We start from the raw sequence: 16948 nt of genomic DNA, 5'->3' as shown, positions 1-16948 counted from the left end.
GTACATAAACTTATATCTAGAAGTAGCCATGGGAGACATAATCAGTAAGGAAATGATAACTCGCTCTTCAGATTTACAGAATGACTGAATGATAGAAATAAACAGTATACAGGTATTGCTTTAAAATATAAATTGTAATAGCAATTTGGCATTCTGTTGATGCAACAGATAAAATGGTAAATAATTAATCAAAATACATCTATTGTCAAAAAATTCTCCTGATCCAAGAAATGCAATAGGGGTTTTTTTTCATGTGGTAGAAACAGGTATCTCCCACTGTTTAATGCTATATTTTAAAGCATCTTCCCAGCATTCTTTTGAAAAATAACTTAAAAACTCAGGTATATTTTCAAAATCCTTGTTCTGAAATTCTGAGATGGTCTCACATACCTGTAAACATTTAGTTTTAATATTGCAGCACATACATGAGTAGTAACGGCAATGTTTACAGTACAGCAAGGTCCAGTCAAATAAATGAGTCAGAAGATACCGTTTTTAAGACTTTTCCTGTCTCTGACATTTGTCAGCTCAGTGGATTAGGGGATTCACTTTTTATGTGTTTTCTCTTTCTGATTAGACTGGGCTCTCAAAGCTTGGAGTCATCTTTTATTGGTAAGGTCATACAGCACTCAGCAAAGGAGAAGAGTTTTTACGATGCAGAACTTGGGGATGAAAAGTTTAAGAATTCTTGGGATTGTAAGGATTTTAAAACTTAAAAATAAAACAGTAACAACCCTCTCTGGTTAGGATCTAGTAAACCTTTGGAGTACTGTAAGGTTAGCTGGCTTGTCTATAGCAGGACTTGTAACTCTGTCAGAGATTTTAAACCTTGCTAAATATTGTTGATCTTCAAAGAGCTATTCTGAAGTGATTGCATTTTTAGAAACTGTCTTTTTTTCATTCAACGTTTCCAGACTTGGCGGTAACTAATTATGGAACTAATTGCGAACTGCTTGGAGACGGGCTTGTCTTAGCCTTTCTTGATTCATAGCTGGATATCATGTTCTGATAGAAATCAAAGCAGAAGGTGTGCTGTCTTTCATTCCAGATGCCATATTTACCATATGCATAGAAATTTGCCTTGTTTTACAAAGTCTCGTAATAACTGAGAAACTATTTCAGTTTGTCTAAGAGTTGTATGTGAAAGCTGTGAAATGTTCACTGAAATTCTGTGTTGTTTTGGTGTTTGTTCTTTATAGTGATTTGACAGAATTATAACCCTCATTTGTGCTTACTTGGGTGCATTCCCACCAAGTTTTCTCATGTTTTTGTCCTGATCAGTGGAATAGTTCCCTTGGGGATGGTCACACCTGTTTGTCACTGCGATTCCAGAGTAATGCTTCTAAATTTGTTGTGGCTATTTAGCACCTCAGTTCTTAGTACATTTATGTGTGGATAGCTGAACCAAGCTGTAGCTGTTTTCTCATGCTGTGCTCAAGAGGCAGCTGGGCTTTTTGCTGGGCTTCACGAAGTGTTTTCAAGTGTGATGTGACTCAGCTGTACTGCAGCTGATGACTAGAGCTATGCTCTATATGATATGTTTTCTTCCCAAACTGAGACTCAAACCAATAGGGACTCAATTTCTATGGAAATAGCTGTCATAAAGTCAATTCTGTAGCTCATTGTAGTCTGTAAATGAGGTAGAATAGATGGTGGAGGGCAAGTTTTTTTCTACTTGTTATCCCTTTGCTCTCTGCCTAACTGCTGCTGTTGATTAAGTTTAATCCCAAAGTACACCAGAATTAAAAGACTTTGTATTTTTATAAGTCTTCTGAAGAACAGCTTTTTCTCCCCAGTTCTGTGGTGAACATAAGTTGTTATTCACAGTGGGGTAAATGCCTGAAGCAAGGGAAACAATCGCTTCTAAGTTGTAAATGTGACTGCAGTGTTGGTCACGTCTGGAGGCTGTTCTGGATGTATGCTGAGACAAAATGTGAAAACACCACATTTGTCTTCATAAGGTTTTAGAATAATCTATACACACTATAGGAGAGAGGTAAAAAATTAACTTATGAGATTTTAATTTTTTTAATCTAAGTAACAATAAAGGTGAAACAGCCAGTAAGAAAAAAAAATCTTTAATATGCTATCAACTAGACAAAATGCATTCCTTAGGGATGAAAGCCACAGCTGTACTGGACACTAGAGTTTTGATTCCTCCAAAATAGTTGGAGCAGTAAATTTGGTTCCTTGGTTTGATATGACTATTCAAAGTAATTTTCAAGCATTTTCTTTTTGGAATTTGCAATTAAACAAAGCACCACAAGTGGTCACCATGCTGTCACTGGTAGGGAATGGTATAAGAAAACAGTCACAAAAAATAACTTTGATCTGTTCACAGTCAAAGCTGTGAAAGTTGTTTTGGTACTCTTCTGTTCAGAGAAGGAATGTTTTAGAAAGCCAGTGTCATGTTTCAAGACATATTAACCTATACTGACTCACTAAATCTAAGTAACTGACTCTACTTTTTTCCTACTATTTGTCCTTCAGTAGTGAAGATTAAGTCATTTTCTCACTTTTTAATCTTACATTTCACTTTTCAATTTTATCTGTAATATTTTTACTTGCATCAGTTATCAGCTGATGTCTGTTGTCTTCCTATTTCAGCACCTTTTGGTGACTTACTAGAAACATAGTAATAAAATAGTAAGCATTCAAACCATGAAACTCTTGTACCAGAGATAGTTTGAGATATAAACTACATGTGAACTTATTCCCATGTGAAGAAATAAACAGAAACATGATCTTTATTGGTCATGATCTAATGCTTTTCCCTAAGGTTGTTGAAATACCACAGTCAGTAATCTCAATAATGTAAGCAACTGTAACGATTGAGAAAATGTCCATCCATTTTCTCTGTCTCTCCCCTCAGCACACACCCTCTGATACACACACACACTTCAGAGAGGGGGGTGCAATGAATGTTCTGGGCGATATTGCTGTTAAAACAGCCAACAGTTTTCCTGCCTTTTTGCTAATTAGGATGAACCCAGGGTATAAAAGTTTTTCATGCTCTTATCTGTGTCACCTGCAAATGTACTTTCATGCTGTTTATTTCAATAAGAGGCAGTAACACACAGAATGGTAGGCAAAGATGTTCATTTATGCTCTCTCTTAAAAAGTCACCTAGAAGTACTAAGAAGTCACCTAGAAGTACTTTGGCTGATCCTAAAAATATTTTTAAAATAAATTGTTTGGTCCCTTCTTGGTCTTTAGAGAGGCAAAGGTTTGAGTTTTGAATTTATCTGGATATTTGGAGCTGCAAAGCCCAGCAAGGAAAAACATGACTCACCTATGCAATGTTATTTTGTTCTACAGGAAAAGGCTCAGTGCTTTCAGAGGGCTCTTGCTTCCCAAGCAGATAAATCCACGCAGACAGAACTCGTAGGCCATGATGTAAGTAGCTGTATCAAACAGTATTTTCTATCATCTTTGTGGGTGTTCAGACTTCTGTCAGCTGGTTTGCCTCCGCTGTTGTTTTGTCCATGCATGGATTTGGTGATTCTAAAATACCTTCAGAAACGTGAGAAGATAATTACAACTACCTGCCAGCACACCAATGCCCTGTTAATTTTAGGTTTTATAAAGAGCTGAGAATTTGCATGAATGAATGTGGACGGTACGTGTTAGAGTATTGTAATTTTTTTTCTGTATTTATTTGCACACTTACTGACACTTTAATGAGGTTATTATGTTTAGAATTGTCATTTGCTGTCCAAACAAGATTTGAAATTTGAAAGATAATGGAATAAGTACAGTTTTGCCAAGTGATGTTAAAATTCTGTTTCCTAATGAGCATCTGTCAGAATTTCTCCGAGAATGTGTACTGAAAGTATGTATCCCCATGCAAGAACACAGTCAAGGAAGATTCCTTAGCTGTAGAAATATTGTTTCCCCAGTTCTTCTAACTGAAAGTATTCTGTCTGTGGGATGTTGCTTGAATACGTGTAAGAGATTCTCGTGCTTGCGTGAGCCTCTTGAATAATCCTTGATTAAGAATGCTCCTGTGTGGAACATTTAACATAGTTCTGGTCTGTGATTTGAGCAAAGTCTGGCAATAATTAGTAACAAAAACTGTTCGGAAAAGTAATGCCACGGTTGTGCATTGGTGTAGATCAACATGCTGATTCAAATTTATGGAAAGAACTCTGGAATTAAAGCAGGCTTTGAAACCTTCCTTTCAGTTTTGTGTCAGTGGACCATTAAAGTTTTGTCTTCTGAGGATAGAAACATCAAAATTTCACGTTTTAATATGAAAAGTTTTATCTGCACTAACTTCTTTTTTGTGGGTTACCAAACATGAACCCTTATGTTCTACTGTGTCTGTGGAGTCATGTCTGGTGGAGTTTACTGAACCTCTGAGGTGTGTATATATTACTGCTGAAAAATCCATAATATTCAAAAATATTTAAAACATCTTTGTATGTTGCAATACTATATCCACTTCTTTGGTGACTAATTATCCTTAGCAAAACTTTATTTAACATCTATACATTAGATGTTAAATAAAAGTCTTCCATTGAAAATGGCAACAGAAAACATGTAGTTTGTGGAATTTTTTGTGTTGTCTTGTTTATTTTTGGGTTATGTTGCTTGCTTGGGTTTCTTTTAAGCAGATGTGACTTATGCATTTGGTTGTTTTCTCCCAAATCAAATATGTGGTACTGATGCTTCAGGGATTCATGCTGTTAGCAGATTATATCTTTTTTCCCTTTTTCCAGTCTGTGTTCCCTTGGAGTTTGGTTGGGAGTAAAAAATAACATAAAACCTCCTCCCACAAACAGGTACAATTTTCTGGGTGAGATTTGAGTATTAAATGTCATAATAACAACAATAAGTTAAATAAATCCTTTTCTTTAGCAGCATTCTCGTCAATTAGTGGAACATATTTTTCAGACTTCCTTGGTAAAATGCCTACCTTGTCATGGTTGCAATAATATATTATCTCAGCCAGGCTGTTGCAATGCAAGAAAAAAAGGAAATGTTGAATGTTTTTCTATGGAATAGCACTTCACCTGGATTAATCTGGCGCAGAGTACTTGTGAGAATTCTATTCCAAGGGATTGATTGCAGAGAAATTTGAACTAATATACAGAAATAACACAAGCCTGCTACGCTCACACTGAGGGGAACTGAGTGAGGAGGAATGTGCAAATAAATAGTGTTAACACTTTTTGTAATATTGTTAAAACTTTTTGCTCTTCTGTTTATCTGATTATGCAGCTTTTCTGTGAAGGATACCTATTAATGATTGGTTCAGCTGTGTTTCTGTTGAATCCAAGTGGCAATTGCATTTACATTCTTTGCTTTTGCATGAGATTTTAAGGAGCAAGTTGTAACTGTGGCAAGTAGTATCTGTACATCATTTTATTCAGGATGTCAGTACAAGAATACTACAGTACAAGAATACTGTGATAATATAAATCTGATTAAATAGAAAAATAGATCAAAGACTACAAGATGTATTTTCACCCTGTTAGTCACACATTCTGAGAATAGTATACATTGAATGCTTAAGATCTGGTTTAAGAGGTAAGAAGAAAATTTAACTTCATTTCATCATTACAAATATGCTGCTTTAATTAAAAAAACAAACATATAAACAAACAAAAAACAAAAAAAAAATCGCATTTTTATTTTTTTCCTTAATTCACATTTAAAAGCTAAAAATAGTTGGATGAAAGTGCTACCAGGAATTTGTGTAGTATGAATACTGATATACATTACACAGTGTAATAATTCAGAAATGCTTAATACAGTGCCTCTATGAGCAGTTTAGTTTATATTCTCATATATTCTTTTGTTTCACTGTGTAATCTTAAAAGCTGCCTGTTTTGCAGTTGAAAAAGCTGAGAAGGTTAGCCCTCAAAATAAATCACTGCTTGGGTTTTTTTGACTTCTGGACAACATCTCCAGTAGTTAAGAGACCACTCTTTAGCCTTGGAGTTCATTTAGATGTGTCATTAAAAGTAAATGGAAGTTCTGACTTTGACTTAGATGAGGAATTAATCCTTTTGTCTGTAAGGTGTACAGTAATGAAAAAAAGCTGGAGGCGAGTCTATATTTAGAAGGGAATAGGTGAAGAAGGAGGAAATGGAGTGTTTCACAGGGAGGAAATGTTCTTGTTTTTGTGGACTGCCCTGCCAAATCTTAAACAGTATTGAGTGAGTGTTTTGGGTAAGTGTTTGAGTGGTTACCAGAATGGAAGTTGTTATTGTGTATTTTATGGTAGCAGCTATAATGTAATTACAGTCAGAATCTGACTGTCAAGGTCATCAGTAAAGTTTAGATGATGCGATCTCCTGCAAGACCTTTAAATTATTGGAAAATACTTTGGATAGAGCTCTGATTTTTTTCCCATACAGCACACAGAGATATTTCAGTGGAAATTGCTTTAGAGTACTGTTTTAGCAACCAAGTAGAAGATAAGGTCTGTAGCAGTAAAGATAATGTTTCTTACAAAGAGCTGTTTGAACTGGAAAGCAAACTCCTTTATGTCTTTTCTGTGTTAAAAAGGTCTAATAGAAAACTTAATTATGGAATTAAAACATAAAGCATAAAATAGTTTTTGATAAGGACGAAAGAGGGTCTTCCATGATGAGAAATGCTACAGTGTCCTTAAGTGATTAACATGACCATTTTACTACTTGAGGAAGTTGAAAGTAAAATAAAATAACTACTGCATGTATTCCAGGGAAGACATTGGAAAGTACTCAGGGTTTCCATAAAGGCTAGGTGCTTTTTAGTGCAGCACGTCAAGGAATCTTCATGTTATGATAGTCCTAAATTTATTCTGTTTTCCAATATGTATACTGAGAGTCATTTAAGGCATCTTGGGAGTCTTGCAGAAAGAGCCATGTGCACAACAGATTGATGTCGAGGCTGCTAAGTAATAAATTATTAATGTGTTTTCAATAATCAATGCCAGTTTAACCTCCTTCACCTTCCTGTGCTTGCAAAGTCTTCTTCTGTTGAGAGATCAAGGAATAATATCTTTCATGTCGATCAAGTTGCTAAAATGGACTGGAAGAGGAATAGATGCAGTCAGCTAGCACTGGGACTGATTACAAGACCATGTTAAGGGGTACAAATCTAATAATGGCTGCTAGTGAAATAGGTAGTCCAAAGTATCATGCAGGCATCACACAAGCACTCTGCAGGATGTGCCAATACTGATTAGTTTTCATTAAAATGTGTCTCAAAACAGAATTAAACAATCATAGGACAATTAGTTCTGTTACCAAGTGAAGTACAACTCAGCACCACTTTGTCAATCTTTATCAGCCTTTGGATTAAAAGAGTTCGTACTTAGATTTATTCTCCACAAAGTAGAAATTCCTAAGAGCTGACATATTTCTGCAATGTCTTTTCTGTGTTTGCCTTCTGCTGATATTACAGGTTTCGTATCTCAGAACTGCTACTCTGTTTATTCTTTGTCTTTCACACTGAGGGTAAAGCTGATGTAAACAGGTTTTGGACTGGTCCTAAACTCATTCCTTGTTTAATGAGCGTTCTTTCCAGTATAGTGGTCCTTACATTTTGTATGATGCATCTGATGTCTCAGACAACAAACCTGTGTACTGCTGCTCTCAAATTGCTGCAGTGTGGTTTGCACAGCTACAGACAAAAAGTACCTTTCTTTGGTGATCACCAGCACTCTGTTTTATAACAGTGTGTGGCAGATAAGAAGGCACTGACTTTTGTCACTTGTACAATCATGCAATATTAAAATCCTTACATATTTTAGGGTATTTGTTTTGTAGCTTGCTGTGCATTACCTTGGACAGCATGCCTCCCTTAACCTCTCAAAACCTGGGCACTGCCTTCTGTGTTTCATTAGGAGGGAGTGGAAGACATGGAGTTGGATGCTTTAACTGTTTCCATCCGCCTCCCTGCTGTGCCCCCTTTCCTCCCCAGCATCCAGCACGGACTATGGGTGCTGTAAAGGGACTGTGTTGCATTGTGTCCTCTCCTTCAGGAAGGCAGGGGAACAGAATACTGAAATACTTGAACTTCTTGAACTTTCCATTTTAATCTAAATATGTTCCTGCTGTAAGTATTGTGTAGTTTGTTACAGCATGAAGTGAGTTGTGTTTTGCCACCTAAACTGAAAAATACATCCCACTTCTGCCTCCCCTCCTTGCCGTGGAGACTGATGTCCATCTGCTATTGTATTTTACTACTAGGTTATTTTTTTCCATTTATTTGTTTTGTCTCTGAGTTTGTTGTCTAATTTATACAGGGAAATAATACAAACTTGTGCATAATATAATGCAAAATTGCTATTTTAAAAAATACCTTTAGAAATGAAACCAGCCATTAACCATTTCAGTATTTGCTTTGATTTGTATGTCTGTGTATCTGTTCATATCTGGATATCCAAGTTGTTCTTGATATGCTACATCCTTTCCTACAACTTCCTTTAGCATTCATTTTCTCTCCTCATGTCCAATTTTCACTTTTTACTATACGACTTCGAAATCTGTGTGTTTTAGGGTGTCCTATGTGTGCAAATTGTCAAACTTTGATGATGCCAAACTAGGATGTTACTTTTTTGGTTTTAATGATCGCCTTCCACCAACCCTTATGAAACATTGCTTCACCATCAAACCCCTACATACATGGTGTTTGAATTACATTTAATGACCAAGTCATGAACAGGAATGAATTGTTACAATTGCTCACGACAAGGAAAAACAGTTCAAGTTACTGGTGCCAAATTTGCCAGAGGACAAATGCTTGTGCTGAGGGTTCGGTGTTTGTGGTACTATATGAAAAAATGATAACAGGTTTTCTCATAAACAAGCTTCAGCAGTAAATGGGTCCTGGAACAGAAACTGAGGTGTGCCACATGAAAAAGACACTTTCATTCTGTGGCTGATTATCAACAGGGTATTCTGCATTTAATTTTGCTATCTCTAGGAGTAAAGAACAATAAAATTTGCATTCGGTAGTGATGATTAATTGGTATGAATGATCTTCAGTTTTGATTTGTGGCATGCAAGTTGGCTTCTGGATGCTTTTATAGATAAGCTCTGTGCTGTTTAAATATTTGAAGTAAGATGAGAATATTATAACTGAATTTCCTCTCAGACCCAAAATTAATATAATACAAGTAGTCTCTGAATCTTTAAAAAACAGTTTTCCTGTGGTATAATCTTCAATAACAGTGCAATGTTTTTCTTGCCTTTTAAGTTTTGAATCTTTCTACTTGTTCTGCATTTTTCTGTCATAACCTTCTTCTGGCTTTGTAGCTGCAGTTATGCTGCTGCTATCTTGCTTTGTAAATGCAATAAAAATACAAGGTACTTTGAAGTATTGACCAAACTTACTAATTTTTGCATAGATGTCTTGGTGTGGGGGAGAGGAATAGGGGGAAAAGCAAAGAAAGCTTTTTAGATATTCCTAATTTTTCATCCTAGAAGTTTTGTTGGGTTAAGACAAAACTCTTCTCACTTTTTCTGCTTTAGCTCCATCACGGTCTCCTCCTTAGAGTTCTCCAGAAGTTGACTTTTTCACTTAAGTATATCCATCTAGACTTTTTGTCTCATTTCTTACTTTAGTTAAATTTTTGTGCTGTACTTACGAGTATGACTTACCAAAATTTATTTGCAGCAGTGTATTTTCAGTGTGTTTGAGTTGCATTATTTCTGTTGCAAAGATGCTGCCAAGCAGTTCATGACTATTCTCAGCAGGAACTAAGTTAGCAGCTATCCCTAGAATTAATAGCATGTTTTTACTATATCCACTCTGACCTGTTACATTAAGGATAGAAAGAAGTAGGACACTGACAGGATATTTGAAAAGGTTTATTTGAAATAAAAAAGTCATCCACTAGATTATACCTTGCTGACTCTGTTCATGCATTATGTTGAATACCAGCAGTGTCTTATTTGTAACGACAGAAAATAGCTGCACTAAACCTTTTGGATATTGTTCAAAAGAAAGAACTGGGAATTGAGTAAAATATGCTCAACAACAATCAAAAATTATAAAAAATAGCAGCATTTTGTAATAGGCCTTGATTATATTTTCTTAAAAAGGAGAAAAAATTTATTTCACCTTGAAGAAAAGATCAACAAACAAAATCGAGAAATGAGGCATGGGTAGCCACTGCATTATAAGCAATGTGTATGGGTTTTGCTACATCAGTACATTTAGGGTGACTGCTTTTTATTACAGAATGATCTACTTACACAGTTTTATTGTAATGTGGAGATGTTTTAATGTTGTGTGCATGTTGCATGTAGATTTCCTCTGTTAGCATAGACTGGCTCAGTCTGGTGACCTTTTTCCTGTGAAAATACGGCATCTGTTGTACATAAGGGTTTTCTGACTAGAATGGTGACCTGCGCAAGCTGACCAGTCATATTCCTGGTTTTCTCTGCATTGCCACTTGATTCATTGCTGTGTTGATCATAAGTGTGAAAGAAGCTTTATTATTACGTGCTGCCTGCATGACTGCATACAGCAGAAACAGTCGTTTTTCATTTACTCTGTGTTGCCATCAAACCATGCATCATTAAGATTTCATTTAATTTCATTTCTCTTTTCTTTTTTTTTTCTTTTTTTGTTTGTTTGTTTTGTTTGTTTTTAAAGGCCCTGTGGAACTCTCCCTGTTCTGAAGGCTTAGTTTACAAACCTATCAGCATCTCATTGGTTCCATCATTATTAAATTAAAAAGCAACATCTGGACACTCTGCACTTACGGATATAATTAAATACTGCTGTATATGAAATGAGCTGCAAGTTATCATTGCTGGCAAAACTCTACTACTTAATATAATATTTGTATTATGAACAGTCAAACATCACTTTTTTGGCAGTATCTTCATTATTAAGTGTATCTATGAATAAATTATTAGTAAGCTATGACAAAGTTACTATCTGAAATAAAAAATTATTCTTGTCATTTTGTGCACTTAGTCATCCCTTGGTGATTCACTGCAAGTAAGAAAATCCTTCAGTCATGCTTCTCTCTTTGAGATTGAAAAAATATATCTTCAAGATCTGGAAACCTGAAGAAGCCATTATTTTTTAAAACATGTATTTTTCCTTCTCCAGTAATAATACTATTGTGCTGACTGTGAATACAAGGTCGGGACCTTTCAATATGTGGTCTATCTGATAAATGTTCATAATGATGTACATAATTCTGTGGGATTCAGGAAACGTTCCTGTGGGGTACTTGGTGCTCTTTTAGAAGGCCAGAATTTACCCAGCTTTATCCCAGGAAATAGAAGCGCTGATCCTAAAGACATACACTCTGATTTTTTAATCCATTAGAATCATTGCTTTACTGTACTTTCTATCTAATTTTCCTGCAGCTTCTAAGAGACATTACTAAGAGAGCATCAATGTGAGCAAAGTAAACATTGTGTTTGCTGGGCATGACTCTGCTACTTGAGTGGATCCTAGTTGTTCAGAGGGGTGGGTAGGTGGGGAAGGGTAATTCCAAGTTTAGGGCTTTACTAAGCAAGAAACCAGTGAAGTTCACCACTGTGGGTTGCTTCAGTGTAACCTTACTTAGGAATGACTTCATTCACCAGGATGTGCTCTGCACCCACCCTTACCAGGTAAGATAAGAAGCTGCTTGTGCCAGCAGTATTCATTAACCTTTTCCCCTAACATATTTTCTTACTAACAAGAAACAGTGCTTGAATCTTTTTATTATGCCATTTCAGTTAGGCCTCACAGTACATAATACGAACAGTTACTCAACTGGAGCAACATTTTAGCACCTGTAGCTCTAATTTCAAACAGAGGACATATTGCATTCATTCAAAAATAACATTTTACCAGTTATTCTTAAATGAAGCAGAACTGAAAATAAAAGTATTCAGCTAAATATTCATGCCAGCCTTTAAAGTGAATGAATCTTCTTCACGGGGAATACTGCATTATGTTAGCTGATACTGTACCACTTAACATGATGTTACTGTTTCTCATTCTTACATTGTCTTTTCTTTGGTCTTAACAGTCATCCTTCAGTATCTCTTTTGTCCTTTTGGTCAGGCTGCCTGGAACTTCTTTGTGTAAATAATTGCATAGTTCTTACTGTACATGTTGGAAATGCTTTGTAAAAGCAATTAAGTAGCAAATGCGTAATTTAAAGAAACAACAGAAGCAAGCATGTGCATATTATACTTTTGAACTTGACCTTCCTTGTTGAACTTCACTTGTTACCACTCTTCCTTCTTTTCTTGGACAAAAGTCCTTTTTGTAATCATTGATAAGCATAGAGTGCCTACCTCTTGCTGCTGTCTGTCACACTTCCTTTTTTCATCACTGTCTTTATTATGGTAATATTTTCAGTCTTTGTCAGATACTGCTCTTTGGAAGAGGATAGAGAGAACATTTTTCATTGTGACTTTTTGGCACAGAGATCTGTATTTCACTTAAAGAAATAAATATGGATAATGGAGAGGTTTATGAAAAATTGTGTAAGTTAGTGAAAGGAAAAGAGTAGAAGAAAATAAATATATTCAGGATTCCAATGAGAAGAAAATTAGTTTCACTTTTTAAATAAAGAAGCTTTTTGCCCATTCTTCCTAAGTCTGTGAAAGAATACTTTAAAATACTCAAAGAGCTAGTTTATTTCTGCATCTGTTGCTTCATAGAGGTGTTGCAAGTAGCTGTCATTTCAATGCAAATCCGAACTCAGCACTTTAGCTTTTGGGGTAGAATGTAAGAGTTGGGTTTTTAGCTTTCCCATGAAATTGCCCATAATTACCAATACCTGTTTTTTTGTCATTTCTTTGGTTTATTTTCATTTTTCTGTAACTTTACAGCTATACCAACTTTATAACTATACAAAATACAGGAATATAGTAATAAAAATTACTCAGGTTTGGTATTTTGCTCACATGGCATTTGAATGATCTAGAAAAAATCATGATTGACAAGTACTATTCAGACTTCAAGGATACACAATCAATACTTTGTATGCATAGGCAAGAACTTAATGCTAGTTTAATTAAAGTCTTAACAGTCTGATCAAAGATTTTTTAAAAATTATTATTGCAGTAGAGAGTTGTAGATGCTAAAAAAGCTAGCAGAAAAATTTTTCCAGCGTTTTACAGCCTCCTGTGAAAGTCTCCGTTCTCACACAAACTAGCTGAGAAATGGTTTGCTATTTTGTAAACTATTTTGCAGGTGCAGGTTGTTGTGGAATGCAGTGGATATTGTTTTGGTTCACTGAGAATAATATTTTGAGAATGGGAACTATTCCTTTCAGCCAATCACTTTGGTGGGTGGTTGACCGATGGGTCAATCCTATCATTCCTCTATTGCGAGCCAAGTTATATAAACGAGTTTGTAATTAATTAAATAATCCCATTTTATCCTGGACTTGAATTCTGTGTCGTTCTTCTCGCCGTCCTCAGTACAACAGCGACAGTGTGTGATACTAGCACATCTAGTTCAAACAGTCAAAAATTAAATACATATAATGTTCCTAGTACCTATCTCTTTCATTGATGTATTTTATTGCTCACTCTTGCACAACCTCTTGTGATCTGAAGGGCAGTGGCTTCTGGTCAGTTGTGGGAGTGTTGCAGTAAATCTGCTATCACAACTGCTTGTTGGAGTCTGATAGTAACATCCATTTCTTTCTCCTCATTCTGGAATCCAGTTGGGATCTCTCTTGTATGTTTGTTAACATGCTGTACACCTTGCTCTTACATTGATTTCAAGTTTATGTGACATCTCTGTTACCCTTACGACTGATTTTACCACTCTCCAAAGATTTCTTTCCTTTGATGGTGAGTAACTTCGTAGCCATGGAGCCTCTGGTGTCATCCAATGCCTGTAATTAGTTGGACTGCTTGTTACTGGAAGATCATTCACAGAGTAAGTGCTTGTTCCTGTTATTTGTAAGATAAACTTCCAGCTGACAAAGCCACCCTGCCCTCCTCCCCACCACCAAACCATTGCCAAGTAAATCCTGTAAAAGGTGTTACACCTACAGCTATAAAAAGCTGAACAGCTGGTGCAAAAAGGGTAATAGTAACCTGGTCATTTGATAACTGTCCTTTAGAGCTTAAGTAAATTATCCTGTAAATATCCAGAAATAAAGTATTCTGTAAATACCCAAGTAAGCCAGACAAAAGCCAGATCTTGGTGTCCATGTCATTAGCTTGATCCAAAGGCTGTGTCTTGTTCCAAGCAATGGTAACACCGCGTTAACAGAGTTACAACTGTAAAACTGTATTGGCAAAATACTTTGTTCTCATTCTGAGCATTGGCATTTAACAGGTGCAGAGCTTTGTTATTTTAACTAGCACACAGTGTTTGTCTCCATTTGATGCTTTGCAAGTGGTACCAGCTAACCTGAGTTTGCTTTCTGCACTTTTCTCCAGGGACTTCCGAATGTGCGACTGCAAGACTGTTTTGTACAGCACAGGAGGGGGAAAAGTAGAAGTTGAGTGAATGGGCTTGAAAGTAACAATGGTGCAAAAATGTTACAGCTAGAGGAAATGTTCCCTGGTAAATGTTGAAAGGCTGAGAAGGAATGAGTGATTTTAACAGTTATGAGCATTCAAAGAGGCAAACAAGTCTCAAAAAACCTGGGGTAGTATAGAGAGGCAGAAATGTTACATCCTGCTTGAATTGAAGGCAGATTTTTTTTTCAGTCAGCATTTTATTTTTGGGATTTTTAAAAATTAATCTTCTGAAGCAATTTCAATATGAAAACACAGAACAGTTTGAGTACTGGCATAGGAGTTATTCTGCTGTAACTCAATATGCATTTGGGGCAATAAAGAATTCCTGTAGGTTATTGTGTTTATAAAAGGCATTTAAAATAATTTGTAATGTGATCATTAAGACTTTTTGGGGGCATAGGTACTAAGTTGCATGGTGAAAGGGCTAGAAATTTCATTGTTTAGTAGATAGGAGATCAGTGGCTTATCTTCTGAAACTGAGTTTACCCAGTTTTAACCAGGGTATATTCACACTATTTGGTCGCTTCACTAGTTTAAACTGCTTGATATGCTTTAGACTTTTAGGTAAGTGTTAAAACTTAGGAGGATAAAACCAGTATATAATAATATGTTTTACTAATGAAACAGAAAGTGCCATTTCTATCCCTGACCTATTACTATTTCTTCCTCAATAGAGGTGCAGTGAGAGCTATATCCATACTTGGCCTTCATTTCAAAACAGTGCTCTCTTAGTATTCATTTATTCATTTTTAGTAATAGAGGCTTCTACTTCTTAAGAGTCAACAGAATATTAACATTAATGATAAAACAGCAAGAAGGAGCATGAAGGGAAAGGATTATAAATGAGATTTGGGAAATAGTAATATTTTTTTTTGTATTGTACAAAAAGGCATTAAATTGAAAGCAGAATCTACTGGATACCAGCAATAAAAGGAAAAAAAAAAGTTCTGTTTGGCTGCTAGCAAATGCATTCCAGAAAAAACCTTGCAAAGATATATTTTTGTGTGTGCATGTATTAAATCATTCTGGATTTGAAAGTGCATGAATTAGATACCATATTACAACTTCGTATTCAGTACCAGCTTCATTACTTTCACGGAGAATTTAATTCATCTAAAAACACCAAGGAAGAGATGGTGATGCTGTTAATGATAAGTTTCATGGTGAAATTAAGTGGTAGCTTTGTATTTGATACTAAAATAGAGGGGCTTGATCTGTATTGTGTAATGGTGCATGCATATTGTCGAATATTTGGAGAGAAATGCCAACACCTGCACTGACGTATTACGTTTTAAGCAAAGAGTGAGGAAAGCACAACTGCATAAGAGAAACAGGTGATGGAGGCACTAGAATCTTCGTATCTCAAACTTATGAAACAGTTTTAAGTGCACACATCAAATACCTGAGCTTCCCAGTGTGCAAGTATTAAAAAGCATCTGCGTGAATATAACTTTCTGTACGTGTGTACGTCTATTATTTCATTTTCCAGTCTGTGAAACGATTCAGGAGAAAAGATTAATGCAAGACAAATCTACTACAGGAGTCCTGTTGTGTTATGAATAAATTCTGCCAAGAGAACCCTTAAGAAATTGCCACGTTTCAGGTATTACAGAAACAAAGACAACATGAAAAAGGAAAAGTTTCACTGGTTAGAGGTAAAATTTGCAAATGGACCGGTTCAGTGGTTCTATCAGGCTTCAATGAAGTCAGCTTTTGAGATCCTGTATGTTTTTCAAGCATCCAGGTAGCCTGAAAAACACTCAAGTAATTGCAGAACATGAACAAAAATTCTGAGACTAATGATGAACAGTTGGCTTTTCTGCTCATACTCCCACTGTCACAAGTTTCTTTGAAGAAGACACTTGTGGGAGTGTCCCCTGGCACTGTATATGTATATATTTACACACACATTTATGTATAGCAAAATACATCCAGGAATTTTTAATCATTCTTACAACTGGACAGAAGTAAGCCCATTTTTTTTTGCATGAGAAGCTTGCTGAATTGCAAATCTAAATATAAAATGAGCTGAAGCCACAGGTAATGTTACTTATCAGACTCTCTGGGAATGATGAGAGCATTTCAGTGAACTCGAGGCAGGGCTAAGAGGTTGTGTCATTTGTGCTTTCCTGGGTTTAATTGGTATCTTGACCTGAGTGTCTTCCTGTGCTTCAGGAGATGCCCCAGTGTGGGCTCTCAATGGGCTGCAGTTCCTTCAGGGCATATCCATCTGCTCCAGTCCAGTTCTCTCCAGATGCCACAGTGTGGATATCTTCTTCAGTGCCTGGAGCACCTTCTCATCCTTTTTTTTTCCTTCACTTCCCTGCATCCTGGTGTTTTTTCTTGCTCTTTAATATGTTCTCACAGAGATGCCACCAGCACCACAGTGATGCTCACTGTGGCCTGTGTGTGGGTCCATTATGGAGCTGCCTGGCAGCATTTTTTTGGGACTGGGCAGCCCCTGATCTTTTCCCACAGAGGCCACCCTGCAGCCCTCCTGCTGC

At 36.2% G+C, this 16948-nt stretch overlaps 1 protein-coding gene across 6 annotated transcripts in view; it reads left to right on the top strand.

Moving 5' to 3' along the window:
- The window catches only part of CCSER1 (coiled-coil serine rich protein 1), a 627487-nt gene that overhangs the window by 377997 nt on the left and 232542 nt on the right, over nucleotides 1-16948 (top strand). For 5 of the 6 annotated variants that reach the window (XM_032109386.1, XM_032109385.1, XM_032109387.1 and 2 more), the window contains one exon: nucleotides 3319-3396. In XM_032109386.1, the coding sequence (XP_031965277.1) occupies nucleotides 3319-3396 (78 nt within the window). Of the gene's footprint in view, nucleotides 1-3318; nucleotides 3397-10599; nucleotides 13344-16948 lie in introns of those variants that run through there. The other variant, XM_032109389.1, reaches the window with a different exon arrangement.

Source organism: Corvus moneduloides, chromosome 5 (assembly GCF_009650955.1).
Source record: "Corvus moneduloides isolate bCorMon1 chromosome 5, bCorMon1.pri, whole genome shotgun sequence".
Taxonomy (NCBI): Eukaryota; Metazoa; Chordata; class Aves; order Passeriformes; family Corvidae; genus Corvus; species Corvus moneduloides.
Note: the sequence above shows the minus strand (reverse complement) of the source record. Positions and strands in the feature narration are given on the sequence as shown.